The sequence below is a fragment of the Rhodnius prolixus genome, unplaced genomic scaffold (assembly GCF_049639745.1).
Source record: "Rhodnius prolixus isolate KJV_2025 unplaced genomic scaffold, Rpr scaffold_11, whole genome shotgun sequence".
Classification (NCBI taxonomy): domain Eukaryota; kingdom Metazoa; phylum Arthropoda; class Insecta; order Hemiptera; family Reduviidae; genus Rhodnius; species Rhodnius prolixus.
The window spans coordinates 11074674-11092738 of NW_027411625.1; the positions used below are offsets into that span (position 1 = coordinate 11074674).

Here is an 18065-nt window from a genome sequence, read left to right on the forward strand (position 1 = left end):
CTTTCTCTTAAAAAAAGAAAATTAAAAAAAAAAACTTGCCTGATTTTTCCGGTAATCCTGTTGGGACAGTCGTAAAATCCGATAGCATAACCTGAACATATATTTGTAGGGAGCATGTCGTGGATCATTCAGCTCCTCAATTCGTAGAAACGGTCCTTCACCAGCTGTAGATTCCATAAACGGCGCTTGCAAGATTTTAAACAATTGCTTCAAAATATATTGTTCCCTTAACAGCTTCTGTCGATCCCTGTAATAAGCAAAGTTTTTTTTACGAATATTCGATAATTCAGCAGTAGTAATTATTTCATTTAGTTCTGGCCATAGATATCGAGCCAGATCTTTCAAGTGGCAGCAAGTGGTAAAGTTCAAGTGTCAGGTGCACTAAAAGCCCTTTTAAAAAATGTCTAGCTCGGCAATGTTTCTCGGCTGGCACACTGTATTAGTCAGTAGAGAATTAGAAGGTAGGCTCACTTTGCTCTGCTTATGGTTACATATTTTGCGAGAGTACTGTGACCACATTCACAATCTAAACAGCCCCTAAAACACCATGGTAATCTATTACTCTAGTACGTTCAAATTGAGCAAGTTGAACTTGCTCAGTGCATTATTGAACTAATACTTCTCTGGTCTGCAATACATGGTAACCTTTTTCGCTGCCTTAACGGCCCTTAGATCAAGGTAAGTACGTCCAAGCTGGGCAATGTTCCTCATTAGGTTGACTTTCATCGTCAGTGAAGATTAAGTTAGGAAGGACTCTGCGCTCTAGTGCACGCTACCACGTTTGTGACCACATTCACAGTTAGTGAACACAAATAGTGAAAGTAACTTTAAAAGAATGCTAAGTCCATTTCGGCAATGTTCTATTGGTTGACTTTTGGACTATTTTTGCTAGCCAAACTAAAATATATTAAGCAGCATAGGGTACTACCTAATTAGACTTCAAATCAACAAACACCTTATAACTGAATGCTGAATTCAGGCGCATTAGTAATTGGTAATTTAACTTCATATGTACAGATTTGAATTTAGATACCTGTTTGGATTTGTAACCACCAATTCTAATGCTTCGGATTTATTTTGATCATTCTCCAAGCCAGCGATGAAGTAGACAATGTCCTGCAGTAATGCTGTTACGGCTCTGAAAAAAAGAGAAGAGGAGCAAATTAATATTATACACGCAAGAAGTATACAACTTGGAGTCTATGCGGGAACTAAGAAGGCTTCGGCTTCTAAGATAGAAGGTACATGGATTGAGGCGTGCATTCAACTAAACGACAATTGGCTGCCTATACTAGGCAAGGTTTGCCACGGATCTGAATTGACTCAGATAGGGCAGCTAGAGCTGGCGGCCTAGATTGGCTGTACAGACAGCAGATATATGCTTCGGCATAACGGAACAGATAGATCTTGAAATCCAATTTTTTTGCTACTGCAGAGCAGATACCCCACCTATAAAAAATTGGAAGCATCACAAAATTGTTTATAGCGGTATTGAATACTCAAATGTGGATTGTAGACATCCTCCTAGACTGGCTGAGCATACTACATTTCATCTGCTGTGGCTGTCATTAATGCAGGGTAGAACATATAGCCATAACATAGACTGCTACTGGAGCACCACACATAGTATTTTTAGTCGTACCTTCGCTCATTAGAGGAGATCGTTCCTTTTTCTAGTTTTGTAGAATTGGCCGCTAGAACTTTGCAAGCATCATTGGCAAAGTCTAGATCGCGAACTTCAGTAGGCGAGACTGGAATCAAAGCGAATGCTTCTTTATCTTCTTTAACAGGGGCGCATCCAACCTAGAACAAAGCCAATGAAATGCAACTTAACTGAGAGTGGAGACGAATTTAAGTGGAATCTTTATTATTGGACAATTCAGTAGTAAGGTACACCAAACCAGCCCATTTGCTTGGTTTTAAATGTTGGCAACATTTTGTTGGTGTTTACAATCGGCTGCACGAAGACAAACGAATTGCTTATAACAGTGTAACATATGACTAAATTTCTCTTTTTATAATGTTGCTAACACTTGCCTATAGTGCTGAAGCTTACTGTCCGATCTCGCACTAGATTATAGCTTTAACGAATACCTTAGACATAACTGGTTTCTCCTCATCCTTATCGATTGGTATGGAGGTGGAATGCACCCAAGTATTGGTGCACAGATGGTGTAATCTGACGTAAGAAGACTGAGGCACCAATGAGTCACCTCTAGTGAGTGTTGTTGGATCTAGTTCAAACAGCGAGGAAATTTCGTTGGTATGTGGCACGGAGACTAAGTGGTAAACTGGCCCGCCATGATTATCTGCAACAGAGTCAAAAGAGCAGATGACATATCAAGAACTGGCACCTCAGGAAGTAGCTGTAAACGTTCTAGGTTGTTACAAAAGTCTGAGTGTTTTTCTATCTGAATCATACTTCGCACCGTTTAGTGCGATCAGCCACATGCTTTCCAGCATAACCAACTTATTCTCACAAAACCGCACACTTGCGAAGTCTATAAAATACAAAACTCTGGAGCTTTTTGTTTAGTAAAAAGAATTATTTGCGATAAAAGGCCATTTATTTCGACCATCCAAGCTAAGAAAAATAATTGATAAAATCAGGCAAACTATTCACCCATACCTCAAAGAGGGCGATTTTAGAAAAACGGGATACTATGCATGCGGAGGGACTAAAACTATCGTTCATTTTGAGGTAATTACTGTCGGTTATGCGTTTACATACGAACTCCTCATCAAGGAAGCGAAATCTCAGTTTTAGATATTCCTCTTAGCTAGAAGAGGAGTACTCTTTGAACAAGACAACGCTAGGTCGCACACACGTCAAAGTACTTCGGAAATAGATTTAAATTTGAGCTCCTTCTCGCCAAAACTTAAAGTTAGAGCTGGCTTTCGGTTTAAGAAGCGCACGAATGCCTGACTCACGGATCGGCTCAAGCCTTTGAAAATTATGGCCTGTTTCTAGCAATAAGCTTAATAGAGGTAAACGAAACATTTTTTAATCAGAAGGTGAGAAAGCATTGACTTCTTGCAGCATTATATTTCGGGCTTAACTGATTACCCACACTACTGCAGCACACCATCTCATACACCTCCAAGATTTACAAACTATCTTGCACAAAAATGTAGCAATGCAGCCAAAAATGGATTTCCAGCCTTACTAACCTCTCAATTTGGATCTCATCTGATCCATAGTTGTATCATCGTCCACTTCAGCAGCCAAGTAATGTCCAGTAGCGAGATGCTTGAATCGGAACAAGCAATTCCAATGTCCAGCACCACCTCTACACGGATCGTGCTGTACTACCTGCAACAATTTTATTAGGTACATTTTAATGACTAGCACCTTAGAGACAGTTGTGGTCGTTGACGAGTTAATTGAGATGCTAGATCTCCGTGGGTTCACGGTCCTTGGCTATGCAGATGACATTTCTGTGGTAGTCAGGGGGAGGCACGAGATCATCGTGGCTGAACTCCTGCAGGAAGCACTCAAAATTATAGAAAGATGGTGCAGAAGAGTGGATCTCTCTGTGAACCCTTCTAAAACTTCTCTGGTTCCCTTTACTAAGAGAAGGGACAAAGAGAGCTACAATAATCTTGTATTTTTTGACCAAACGCTGGATGTGTCAGGCGAAGTTAAGTATCTAGGTGTCATTCTGGACTCTAGACTTACTTGGAAGGCACATCTGGATAAAGTTACACTTAAGGCTAAACAGGCCTTATGTGGTATAACCAGGACCTGTGGGAAGACTTGGGGTCTTCGCCCAAAAATGACCCACTGGCTGTATACAAGAACAGTCATACCTATCATCACCTACGGAGCAGTGGTGTGGTGGAGGAAGACTGAACAACAGACGGCCATAAAATCTCTTGCCAGGGTACAAAGGATGGCCTGTATGTGGATTACAGGGGCCTTTAGCAGTGCTCCTACTGCTGCGCTGGAGGTACTGCTGGGGTTGCCTCCGCTCCAGTTTGTCATTCAAGCGGAGGCAAGGGCTGGCGCGTACAGACTAGTGAGGAATGGACAATGGAGGTGCATTAGCTCCTCTATTGGGCATATGAAAATTACAGACAAGGTCGACCCTTTGCCAGTATTAGACATGGTTGGGGACAGTGTCTGTCCTAGATACAGTTTCGAGACTCCGTTTCAGGTGATCCTCAGATCGAGGAATGAATGGAGGGTAAACTGGATCGAACAGTGCCAGAAGGGAGTCATGTGGTTTACGGATGGCTCCAAGATGGCCTGCGGGACCGGAGCTGGAGTGTATGGGGCTAATCCTAAGGCACTCATTGAGAGTCCTCTTGGGAGATACGCTACTGTATTTCAGGCCGAGGTCTTTGCCATTAGAGCTTGCGCTGGGGAAAATCTGCGAATGGATCTTAGAAATAGGGAAATTTGCATTTTTTCGGACAGTCAAGCGGCACTGAAGGCTCTCTCTTCCTTCAGAATTACCTCTTCCCTGGTCTGGGAATGTAAAAAGGCCCTAGATCAACTGGCTCGGCACAACAAACTCCGATTGGAATGGGTGCCGGGCCATGTGGGGATCAAGGGGAACGAAATAGCTGATCAGTTGGCCAGGAATGGAGCTAATACTCCCTTCACTGGTCCGGAACCAGTCCTGGGGATCACTAGGGGTGCAGTTCGTGAGGCTCTCAGAGACTGGATCTGGAGAGAACACGAAAAGTACTGGGTGATGCTTCCAGGGGTCAAACACAGCAAGAGGGTTATGCCCTTGTTGTGCAAACAAAGAACTAAAGTGACTCTAGGTTTAGGCAGGAATCAGATTACTCTGATTACAGGCCTACTCACGGGGCACGGAAGGTTCAGAAAGCACCTGCACAAGATAGGGCTTATTAGCTCGGAACCTTTGTGCAGATTGTGCCAGGAAGAGGAGGAAACGGCCTCTCACCTGTTGTTCGATTGCGTTGCAATTGAGAGACTGCGCTATGACATCTTTGGAACCTTGAGGCCAAAGGAGATAACAGCGCAGAAGGAACTAGTAGGGAAAGCTCTCGACCTTCTTAGGAGGGGAGGTTTCACCTACTAGGTTTAAGGGGAAGGCACAATAAGCCTCGTGTGGCTGCAGTGCCGTGGGGATAAGGTCCCGCCCCGTCTTTTCAAAATCTAAAATCTAGAGACAGTTGTCCTTAATTGTTATTTTCTAAATAGTTATCTAGGCTGCAGGAAACAAATATGGCTATTTTCCAATGAGACATTAATTTTTGTTTCCTAAAATTTTATTTTATTCTATTTTAATGTTTGATTCATAGACCGCGGTGATTCGACTGTTGCATGGCAACTTGCTGCCAGCTACTGGAGTACTCGTTCATACCATTCATTGGTTTCCTAATCAAAACACTTCTGATCTCTAGATTCAAAACTTTGATCAAGAAAACCCTTTCCCCAGCAAAGATGCACAGCTCAACAAGTTTATTATTTGAAGTTGGACATCATATGCGCCTTAAAATTAATATGAAATTTGTGATCATCAGAGGTACGCCAATGGGTTTTACGGTCTTAAAAAGTCTAGTTATTAAAATACTCATTCCCCCACCCCTGTCATTACATAGGTGGTAGATCTGAATTTTTTTTTTTCAGGAGATCTTACTTCAACTTCCCATAAAGCTTTACTGCTGGTAGCAGCAGTTGCGGAAGTCCTTCCGGTAGTCCTCAAAAACACGTGCTGCTTTTTCTTGTACTCATCCATTGTGAGGAACTTCTCCTGTTCCGCGTGAAATAGTCGGATAACATCGCCACCTTTTAGAATCTCCTCCTGATTCTCCTGATGCTCCATGAATAGGTTTACTTTCCACGGTGTGTTTGTGTTCACGACGTTAACCTGGGCAAGAAAAACGTATACGATCAAAACCTGTTGGTGGGTAGATCGGTGATCTACTGCGCCTTTTTTCCAATATATGATCTACAGCTCAAAACCCTATAGGAAAAAGAGAAAATGTTTTTAACTGAATACTACTTACTACAATAATTAACTATTGTTAACCCTTCCTAATACTTATCCACGCAAATTCTGTGAACATAATGTGCGTGGATAATCCTGAACATTCTATGAAAAAATGTAGTTGGTGCGGAAGAGAGATGATAAACAGAACATGAAAAATTAGAGGAAACATTAAAATTGTGCTGAGAGGTGTCCATTAAAAGGATGCTATCATTAGACGTAAATATAATGGATACAACAATATTTTCTACTTAATTAAAACTGTCCGGTAGGACAGTTGTATAAGGGTTGATCGTCAAAAAGTGCACGAAAAAGCGTAACGTTAAAAAACACCCAACTTTGACAATTTTTTTCTCTTTTTCTATAAAAGATAAAATTCCCAAATTTTCTTTAAAATATAGAGCAAACCCTCCTTTATAACTGAAATTTTTTTGCAACCACCCAGACCTAATAGATTTCGAGAAAAAAGTTGCCGAAAATGAGCAAAAACGGCATTTTCAGAAATTGTTGTTGTTCTTGTTCTTCTTCTTCTTCTTGTTGTTGTTGTTGTTGTTGTTGTTGTTGTTGTTACCTTTTTTGTAAACTGCGTAGCGCCTAAACGCACGAACAGATTTTCATGAATGAGGTGTCATTCGATTCGGAATTTTATGTAGATGTGCCTTTTGGGGGTCTCGAGGCTGTACATCGAATAGGAGAGGAGTTAGCCCCCTTTATGTAAGGCCCCCTCCAAAATTATTATTACTAATTACTCTGTAAATCTAAGCCCGATTTTGAAATAATTTGGTAGGATGATAGAGTTAGGGCTCCTCTACGTACCATTAAAGCGGCGATCAGCTCTTACACTTGTTAAGGGAAAGTATAGCAATCGTTTCAAATTATCGACACGAGAACCGATTGTCAGGAATGTAGTGTCATTCGAATCGAAATTTTGTACAGATTTGCACTTTAAAAGTCTGAACGCTGTGCCTCATAAGGAGGGGAGTTTCCCCACCCAAGTAAGGCCCTTTCTATTACCAATATTTCTATAACGCTTAGTCCGATTTTGATAAAATTCAGCTCGAATAAGTTGTTAAAGCTCCTCTACTTGGCTGTGAAGGGCCATCAAGCTCTTGCACCTACTAAGAGGAAGTACTGCAATCGTTAAAATTATCAATGGGTGAACCTATTTACATTAATGAATTGTCGTTCGATTCAAAATCTTTGCCTTTTAGGGAGAAGTACTCTAATCGCAGTTTATTTTTCTTACTCCTCTTAAGAGGAAGTACTGAAATCGCCGTTTAATTTTGCTTATTACGTACAAATACCTTCCTATTTTATTCAAAACGCTTTCTCAAAAAAATTGTTATTGAGGATGGCAACTATAATCATTCTTTAAAAAGATCTCTCCAATGGTAGTTATGGTTCCGACTTAACACCTTATCAGGTTATAATGATAGAATTGCTTATTCTAAATTTTAAAAAAATCTGTGAAGCAGATAAGTAACTTTGTAAAGTAGACAAAAATGAAAATCTATCCAAAAGGTACAAAAATCTCTTTAACAAAAACTTACAGTTTAAAATGTTAAGTATAAGGGTTGATTAAACGCCAAAAGGTACACAAATCAGCTAGTACCCAACATTTCATTCATGCTTAGTTGATATAATTTAAGTAATTTTGCTGCATTAACTTTTTCTTCACATTTTTTTAGAAATTATTAGATGTCACAGACCCTTATGCTGGCCAGATCATTCATAATATTATTTTGTTATAATTATGATAAAATGTATATTATATCTTCGTTTTTAAATAGGTACTTTATTTTAACTCCATTTCAAATTATTCTTTGGATTTATCTTTAATATGCCCTTTATGCTGAGTAATCACATATACATGCATGTTAAAGTAGAAAAAGACAAAGTTAGAGTCACCTACTGTTTAAATTTGAATCACGGATTTAACAGAATATTTCAGTCATGAATTCGTCTTACCGAAATATTCGTGAGCACAAATAACTCACAGTTAATAACAAGTAGATTATTCAACAATTATTGATTTCTCAATAAATTGTAATTTAATTTAGTCTCCCTAATTTTACTTATAGTAAAATACTGGAATAATTAGCTGCCCTAAAAATATGCATATCTTATTTATTTTATATTACATATATATAACATTGTGGGAAGAATACCTAGATTGAGAATGTAATTGAAGAAAACTATATTATTTGCGATAAAGCCACTTACTTATTATTATAAACGTTTGACTACTACATAAAGTAACAATTACTTTAATCGAAGAATGAACTTAAACCGACGATTTAAGAAATAAATAAAATAAAATAAACAAAATCATTGATGTATGTTGGTGTAAGCATTTTTTAAAAAAAGGTTTTGAATTTTTTAGCCTCATATTTTTTTTTTTATTTTTATAACGTTTTCTTTCTAACATGTAATTAATAGTTTGATTATTATAGATTAATAGATATTACTGTCAATCTACAGTGCTACTTGAACAAATATTTTGTAGATGAAAATGGCCAGCATAAGGGTCTGTGACATCTAATAATTTCTAAAAAAATGTGAAGAAAAAGTTAATGCAGCAAAATTACTTAAATTATATCAACTAAGCATGAATGAAATGTTGGGTACTAGCTGATTTGTGTACCTTTTGGCGTTTAATCAACCCTTATACTTAACATTTTAAACTGTAAGTTTTTGTTAAAGAGATAAATATATTGCGTAAGTTTTTAAAAATTAAATAAATTTCAAGCTTTCTTTGGACAGATTTTGGGCGTTATGTATTTCTTTCTCACACAAACTCCCATAAAATATAATGAAACCATAATTAGAGAGCTCATTCAACATTATTAGTTGCTCATTCAAATCAATTAAATGCCATTTAATCATACACTGAATGTCTTGATATAAAAACTTCATTTATATTTTATTTTATTTTCTTAACCCCGCAAGAAGATTGCAGCCCTTCAGACTATTTTATTAATCTGTACAACTCATAATAACACAGGTCACTGTTGTAATGTAATAAATACAACTATAGCGGTAGATCACATTCTGGCCAGTAAATAAAAACTTGGAGCAGTATCTTAGATCTGTACATTGTACTGTCCTACATATATTATATTTAGAGACACGATTGCTATTCCTTTAAATATTTCAATGGTGTTAGAATAATGTTAGTAATAGGACCTCTAAATAGCAGGCATATCGTTAAGCAGAATTACAGATTTCTGAGGTTAGAAATGTTAGGCAAGGTTACTAGATGGAAAAGGTCAAGCAGTTTACGAATGGAGCTGAAGAAAAGGATTAGAGAAGGAAGCAGAATGCGAATGGATCATATATCCTTCAATATTTACTTAACTGATTCAATAGAGGAGTTTTGAGCGAATAACTAACTCCGGTTCCAATCTGGTCATTCTCCAGTCGGGAAACCCCTGGAAACTCTCGCGATATCAATCACATTGATTTAAAACATTTCGATTATGCGATAATATATGATTCTAGCTAGAAATTGAGTCTAGTTCCATGAGACAACAGATCGCATACAGATTTTTATATATACTTTATTTTATATGTTATATGAAAACGTTCCACTCGATGTTTTAAAACCTCGTCCCCATTTCCATTTCCAATGCTCTTACTTTTAATAGTAAATCTTTTTTTTTTTTTAATTTTCTCTTCTATCTACCGTTAAGCAACCTATTGCGCAAAATTTCATTAACATAACGACTGCTATGCTCTGATTGTAACCTAGTTATTAAACTAACCTCCTTGGACCCAGGATTATCTGAGAGGTCGTAATTAGCGGAGACATGGAGCACTTGCTGTCCAGCGTTCACCGGATTCATGATCACCTTGTCTCCAACAACTACATTATCACCGGTAGAGCGCAGCTTGTAGTAAGGCAGGATGTAAAACCAGGATCCCTCGTTGCCATTAGCGTCCAAGTAGACCCGCATGGCGTTCTTCTCCAGCAGCGCCGGCAATCGTTTGTTTACAGTCAAATACTTGTTAGATTTTAAGTGTAATAACTGGGAACAAATAAAGACGTTTCTGTACCATATAGAGGAGAATAAAGAAACAAAAGCAGAGTTTTCTTGGTAAATGGTCAAGTTATTAAATTGCCTACCATAAAGAAGTGGGCCATAAATGAAAAAAAAAAGAGTAGTCAAACGAAGTACAGAATAGGGTGGGAGTAGAAAATGAGCCACCAAGTTCTTTACTTAGTTTTTATTTTGATGGTTAATGAGTGACTGACAAAACTTGTCAGCGACTTTGACCAAAGCTGAATAACGCAAGGTGATGATGATTATATTTCAAAACAGATTCTACTGGAAGACCATCAAACTGTTTCAACTAAAAAATCCACTTCTCTTAACAATATTCTTTTGTAGAAGCGCGATGAATTGTTTAAGAGAAGTTGACAAAATGCATTACTGATCATGCGCCACTCTCCTACTTCGTTTTACCTTACTATCGCCTGACCATGCATTTAGACAATGCAGTTAGTGCATCAGTACTTGAGGCTCAGATTCGATTCACGCAGCTTCCCTCGTAGCGTCAATCATGGTTCACATCTATCTTTATTTCCAGGCAGTTTACTGATCAAAGAGATCTCTTGAATTTCACACAGAGTAGGGTACGCCAAAGGATTCTGTTTATTTTTTGAAGTTAAAAATAGTATATAAACAGACGCTGCACAGTGTTATGACTTATATTGCGGTAACTGTCTTTTAGCGTCTGACGTGCATGGACTTTCATGGAATGCAAGGAGGTCCAGGAAAAATGTTTAGTGAAAAACGGCTACTTTTTTCCTCTATTATCTGAGCATGCTCAAGAGGATTACGCGTAAACCCAAGCACTGGTAACAAGATCTTTTTTAATATAGCACTAACAGAAAATCATAGAAAATCTGGTACCTGAACCACGCTTCCATATTGCACCACCAAGCCGAGCAGCTTTTTGTTTTCAGATTCATTTTGTTTCTTCTCGATTTCAGCGGCGTGCTGAAACAATCAAAAATTAAGTTAGTATAGTGATAGCTGTATAACACTTTATTTACCTGTAACCACAAAAGAACACTGTACACTTAATAATAAAATACTGGCACACTGAGACAAGGCAGCCCATTACAAATGCCATTCTCAGAAACTTAATTAGTAGCTAAAAATTACCCACATGTAGTCGCTTCAGTAACACTGCATCGGTAGTGGACGTAGAATTTGAATTTTGCTTGGCGGCTTTCCAAAACTGTTTCTGAGCCGAATATCTATTCATAGGGCATATCTTAAATAGACAATCTGCAAAACATAAAGTACAACATGAATGAACAATTAAAAAATAGACAAGATATCTTCATCAGAGAACATATAGTAAGTCCATTATTCTAAAGACGAAATGTAACACACTCAACTGCATCCGCAATTATTTACCAACTGTAAACAAGAAATTCTCTTTGCAATAGAAGTTTTACAACACTTATACTCCTGGAATTATCAATATGATTCTCTGTTTCGCACATCAAACCCAATCTTTAGTCAGTGTCAAGACATTTTCTAGCGCATGGATTGAAAAGGAAGAGTCTGGGACTGATGATAGCGGCCTTTATTATAATACAAGAATTTTAATTCCAACGCAAATGCCATTAAGTTGGAGATTACACTTGAAACAACTCAAAACTAAGATCAGAACAGGAATGCTCTTCAATTTAGTACAGAATACAGCACTGAAAAGTAAATGGTAAACGCGGGATTCTCCTTGAATCATCGAATTTGAGCTCAGATCGCACTGGTTCTTCTAATACCAATACAAACATATCAAAGCTAAAAAACACGACTGATCCAGATAAAGCAGTAACTATGAAAATAGAAAGAAATCTAGAGATGGCATGAGCGTGACAAGACTAAATGGCGTTAGAGGACTATATAGCTAGGAGCCCAATTTCCTTGAAAATGGATACAAAGATAAAGAGACCAGGTTGCGTTGGAAGTTTGTTCCAAGCTAGACACTTATCAGCGCTTTATCCTTGATTCAAATGAGTTCTTTTTGAGGAAAACAAGCAAAGAAGTTAAGGCTATTAAGTCAGATTGGATGACCTGACGCTGGGATGAGTGGACGGCTCAGTCACTCTTGGCTTAGAACTTTAAGAGTAGCGCAGAGGCCTGGGCTCAGAGCAGAGAGCTGGCATGCGACAGGAATGTTTGTCTAGTCTGAGCTGCAATCCTCCGCCTCGTTAGAAAATACACTAGCTTAGAGTTCTATCCTGAAATACTTGTTGGACAGATTATGGAGATTTCAGTTTCAGGTATTGGCTAAAGATTAACCTTAATGGGCCTACAATTTAGGTCTTGATCTCAAAATTCTATAACGCTTTTATCGTCTTTAATATCAGTAAGATAACTTGAGTGAGTCTTTCATCAGAAACAACAAGAGCTCCGTTTCATAAAGGCAACATACCTCTAAATTTTTTAGGTGGATTTGCAAGGTCTCCAGCTTCAGGGCAAACAACTGTCCGGTCGTCCACCAATCTGTAAAAATAATTTTGTTGGAAAGATTAATTTTTTTTTCTGCGCATCGACTTCTATGGTCATTAGCGCCGGTAAGATAAATAAATAAATAAATAAAGGAGGTGGGAACTCTTAATACAAGATATGGTGGTTGATAAGTAATGCTTAGTCACAGGTAATGGAATAAGAAAAAACAGGACAGTTTATGGTAATATAGTGCAGTCTGACTATGTTCAAAACTGGTCTAGTTAACTAATAGTGGATATTTAGTTACAACATATTTATGGTCACATGTGAAAACAGTGACCAAATTTACAGCCTGTTTAAGGAAAAATGTTTGAGTTTATTAATTAGTGGAGACTTCGTTAGCTTAGACTTTTTATACACAAATGGAGAGAATTTAGACCAAATTTCCAGGCTTAAGAGCCCCTTATGGTTATGATTTAGTTATCGAGCTTGGCTCAATATTTATGTGCACATGTGAGTACTGAAAGCAAATTCACAGCCTGAACAGCCCATTTATGATAACAGGTTGTTTCCTTATGTTCCAAACTAGTTGAGACTTAGTTAACTTGGACTACATATTTATGGACTAATAAATTTATGGGTTAAGAACTGAAACCAAATTCAAGGCTGAAAAGCCTCTCTAAGGTAATAGCGCTAACATTTTTCAAACAGGATGAGTTTTATTAATGGAGGCTTATTTAGTGAGCTCACACTGCCCTGGACTACATGGTCTCGTTTTTTGTGAGTTTTGAGCAACATTCACAAACTGTGTCGACGCTTAAAAGAATGATTGATTAGTCCAGGTGCAGACATTCCCGTTAATGCGACAAGCTTATCGGGTCTTAGTAATCTCTGCTTACCCTAAAGTTGAAAGAAATCCGCAAACATTGCCTTCGGCAAATAGAGATACTATGTCGCCTAAATGTAAAAAACTCGCAGATCCAATTAGCTCTGTCATTTTTTAAAAGGTAAGTGTTTATTTCAAAACCACCTGTAAACAAAACTGTAGTTACTACTCTTCCAAAAAAAATAATAGTTATAATAAATAAAACTTTTATACCTGTAACAAAATTGTATAAGAATAGGCAACCAAACGCCAGAGGGCAATTGACTTTTTTATTATGAAAATATAACTTTTTTATACACTTACCAAATTTCGTAATAACGGGATGGGCAGGATCATTATTTGTGTCAGATTATGGTCTCATATCAGGTCATTTACAGTTAACATGGTAGTGCATCTTCGAGAGTTCCACAAAAGCATTTTGAATCTAGGCAAAATACCAACTGTTAATTGAGCCTCAAAATTAACCGCCTTAAAGGCCCAAAAAATTCTTAAATAAAACCGCTGTGATTAATGTTTCTATCACATTTAAACAAAGACCAGGCATCTTTATCTCTGCATTTAAGTTTACGTGAAGAAGTTTCTGTGAATATTATCTGCAAAACCTGGAGTTACAGGCACAGTTTAGCCTAGTTGTTGCTTGGAAGAAGAACCAGCGATAATATGGAATATAAACAAACAACAGTAGCTTTTCAAAAAAAAATCATTCTTTTAATTCCTTCTATGAATGTTGTAAATACAGGCCATAGTGACTGACTGTTGTTAGGCAACTTTCAGCTAATTGTTAGGAACCCTCACTGATGTCATTCCTTGGTACGAATAATTAAAAAAAACTTCGTTCCACAGCGGTTTCTGGATTCGGTGAAGTTATTAATTTTTACGCCATAAGTGTCATCAATAAAATCATTTTTTAGTCAGAAAAGCTTTAATCTAATCCAGTTCAGCAGCAAATGCATTTGTTCTCTGTGCACATTTTGTTATCTATGGTAGTATTTTATGGTTGAACGCCGTCATCAAAAGATGATTTGTAAATTAATATGAGGCTTCCAGCGGTTTATTGAACTCCAGGGCGTTGCATTTTCCAACTGCTGTCGTAGAGTTCATGGTACGACTTCCTCCAATAAACTCTGATTATATCTGACGGGTGAAGCACCACTGTTTGTCAGCTAGCTTGACTATGCCGGTACGTAAAGAACGCGAGAATCACTCGGTAAGACGATTGTTCCGGGAAGACAAATGTACATCAAGGTTCTATTGATGTCGAAACATTTTTCCCTCTGAGGACCAGGAGAGAAATTCCGTAAAGAGGTAAAGCATAGAATTCCGCAGTAATTACGTGGTTCGGATTCCAGCTTAATTGGAAGCTGGGGCCTCAGCTGAAAACATGAAGACCATAAAACTTTCTGTATACAAATCATAAAGTGCCCGTACCTAACAATTCATTCATTCTTCAGCTTGTAATTTCGGTCTGCAAAAAATATTCGGAAAAGGTTATGTATTTCATTTAAGTTGGTTTCTAATTTTTTCCCCCATTTTTCTGAAACATTTTTTCTTGGTACTATTTCTAAGCACATTTACCAATGTTTTCACGAATCTTTAAAAACATAAAAATCCATTGAAATAATATACTTCCTCCAACCTAAAAAACGTTGCAGTAAAGTATGTGCTTCCGCCCCCGTCAACGATACCTAATTGGTAGTTGAACGTTAAGCCCCGCCTGAAAAAAAATAGGCGATTACTTTACTTACCTCTTGACGTTAAATCAACCCTTATTCTAAACTGAAAGTTTTGCTAAGGAGATTTTTGTGCCTTCTGGATAGATTTTTTCTTTATGTTCTGTTTGGGTGGTTTGTAAACAATATTTAAACTATATAAATATTCGGTTATCGGGATTAATTTGGCTACTTACTCCTGGTGTAGAGGAACAGAATTTTTTTTATTAAAGTCTTGTGGTCCCAGCCACCGCGCACACATACATTTGACATCAATGTCATAAATTTCTCAGAATCCAAAACCCTAGTAAGTTTTTGTAAATGTTTCAAATGAAAGTAATAGTTTTGTAAAAAATAAAAGTATATCTGTAGCCAACAAGCAAGATTTTTCCACATTTAGTGTGGTTTATGTACTAGTAACATATTTCTGGCTTAAGACGACCTGGTATATACGATCTATAACACGCTTTGAATTACAACGTTAAGACGAAAATGCAATATTTCGGGCGAGACTAAAAAATTATTTCTACATTTAGAGTTGTTTTTGCACTATTTTTTTGTTTAATGATTTAAGGCGCGTCAACATCTTAGGTTATTGGCGCCCGGAGCTTTTTTCTGTGCACTGCTGGCCTCCGGACAGTGTTCTTTCGTTACAGACAACACTGCCCATCACCGGACAGTGAGCTGTAAGAAGCTCCTAGGAAGAGAAAATCTAAGGGTCAGCAGCTGGATTCGAACTTTTGCACTATTATTTCACAAATCAAGACGACCTGGTCTATACGATCTAGTAGCTGCTCAGAAATACAAATTTAGAAGATAAAATGAAATATTTCTGGCGAAACTAGGATATTTACACATTTAGAGTGGTACACTAGTATTTCCAGATTAAGACGACCTGGTATGTATGATAGTACTGCTTAATATTAATGCTTTGACAACTGAATTTGTTTTCAAATATCACTCTAAATTTAATCAACTATTTACTTTCTTCAATTTCTGCATTCATCTCTAATTCAGATGAAACATTTTTGTAATATACAATACAATATTTCATGTGTAGTCAGAGAGAACTGAGATGTCGTGATGTAGTTAAAAGAAGTGCTGTTCGTGGCAAATCTTGCAATATCGAAAGCAGCCTTTAGTAAAATCTTAAGTGTTAAGAAAACTTGAGTGTGTTAGTTGGGGTAAGAGAAAGTCTTGGGTGATTGCACCAGATTTTGTATGGCACTGGTTAAAGAGTAAATAAAAGCTAGAAAAGTGAAAGCTAGAATAAAAAACTCACACTCACCTCCAATATTCTCTGTGGAAAATATAGCCCAAGTAAACTCTTCTTATCCGATCATTCAACTCTAAACAATTCATTTAACATACATAATTTCAAAAATGTTTATTATACTTTTGCTATTAATACATCAGGTTACTAAAAACAATAATGCAGAATGAGCAGTGGAATTTGAAACAAATTATTCTAGTTTTCTTCACTGTTTGCGTGTTCTGCTATTTCAAACAACTTACTTTAACCTGCTGTGTGCAACCTCGCTCTACAGCGATGTCAAAAAGGGAAATATTCTAAAAAAAAAAAATACTTGCAGGTACTAAAAAAAATTAACAAAAACTTAGATAAAAATACTTTTAAACGACAACCCTAGCGAGCGGATAGCGCTGGGCTTCTATAATGTAATAATCAATAATTTTAAAAGAAATCTCCTTTTTGGAAAATAATTTACACTTTAATGAATATGGGTCATGTACTAATTATTGTCTAGCTAAACATACATAAGTTAAAATTAAATTTATTAAATTAAATACTTTTTCTCTAATCTATTTTTAATTAAAAATAATAATTTAGATTTTAATTAATAATTGAACAAAATAAACAATAATTTTTTTAAAAATTGAGAGGCAACACTGAAGACCTTACTTAACTGCAGTAATTAATTTAACCATTTTGAACCAGTAAAATATCTTGCAAATTTTAGAAATTATCCTTTGCTTTAATTTTCATTTAGTAAGTGCTACGGTAGCCGATCTGAATATTGTTTTGATTCAGAACTTATTACAGGTTTGCAAATAATTAAGAACCTTGTACCGATAAATAATTTAGAGCCACGCTTGCAGTTCCATGGACATTACTCTTACATTGTACTGAATGAACAATTTAAATTAATAATTAATTTATAGTTTCTTACGGAGGGATTAGCTAAGTGGTTAGCGTTAAATGGATTCCCATTCGGAGATCCCGAGTTCGAGTCAAGCTACAGCACTTAGACTTTGTCTACTTGGCAGCTTCTTACAACTCATAAAAGTTGCAATTCCAAAATTTTCTTTCAAATAAAGTGCATATCCTTGTTTATAAAAATAATTTTTTGCAACTATGCAAATTAATAAATTTTCGAGAAAAACTATGCTAAAAAATGACAAAAACATTATTTATGATTAAAAAAGGGTCCAAGGTTCTGTAAAATCTAATAAATTCAAAACAATATAAATCAAAATTTAATGCAGTAAAAATACTTTCATGTAATATGAATGAAATGTTGGATACTTGCTGATTTGTGTATCTTTTGTCGTTTAATCAACCCTTAACTTTTTGATCTATAAGTTTTTTTAAGGAAAGTGTTTTGATGACTTTTGAATAATTTTTGTTTTAAATGGTTTGAGAGCATGGACAGAACGTACAAACTTGGTATTCCATTTGGCACATTCGATATAAAGGTTTTTGGAAAGACCATAAACCGGAAGTGACAATTATATCTATATTTTAATTTGCTGTTGGTTGGATTTGAATAAATTCAAAACTTATTGCACTAACATTAATGTAATTAAATTCCAATAATTTAATTTAGTTAAGTTTACCTTAACAACGAGAGCATCCTCAGGTATTTTTTTTTATATAGAAATTTTGAATCGTCAGCATAGATTGGAAATTCTATACTAGAGGCAATAGTCGCAACTTTATTTCTATAAAATAATAATAATAGAGGCCTAAAAAAGGTCTGTCTTTGAATTTTTTGTGTATGATACTGTTAGCCAA

At 36.5% G+C, this 18065-nt stretch overlaps 1 protein-coding gene across 2 annotated transcripts in view; it reads right to left on the reverse strand.

The window, feature by feature from the left end:
* The window catches only part of Itpr (Inositol 1,4,5,-trisphosphate receptor), a 46548-nt gene extending 29870 nt beyond the window's left edge, over positions 1-16678 (reverse strand). The window contains exons 1-14 of one of the 2 annotated variants that reach the window (XM_074138159.1): positions 16547-16678; positions 16320-16380; positions 13626-13746; positions 13336-13466; positions 12420-12490; positions 11142-11263; positions 10883-10969; positions 9731-9994; positions 5616-5846; positions 3172-3313; positions 2095-2309; positions 1643-1803; positions 1034-1138; positions 40-247 (exon numbers count right to left, since the gene is read on the reverse strand). In XM_074138159.1, coding sequence (XP_073994260.1) covers positions 40-247; positions 1034-1138; positions 1643-1803; positions 2095-2309; positions 3172-3313; positions 5616-5846; positions 9731-9994; positions 10883-10969; positions 11142-11263; positions 12420-12490; positions 13336-13433 — 1704 coding nt within the window. In that variant the 5' untranslated portion in view covers positions 13434-13466; positions 13626-13746; positions 16320-16380; positions 16547-16678. The other variant, XM_074138158.1, reaches the window with a different exon arrangement.
* Between the last annotated feature and the right edge of the window lie 1387 nt (positions 16679-18065).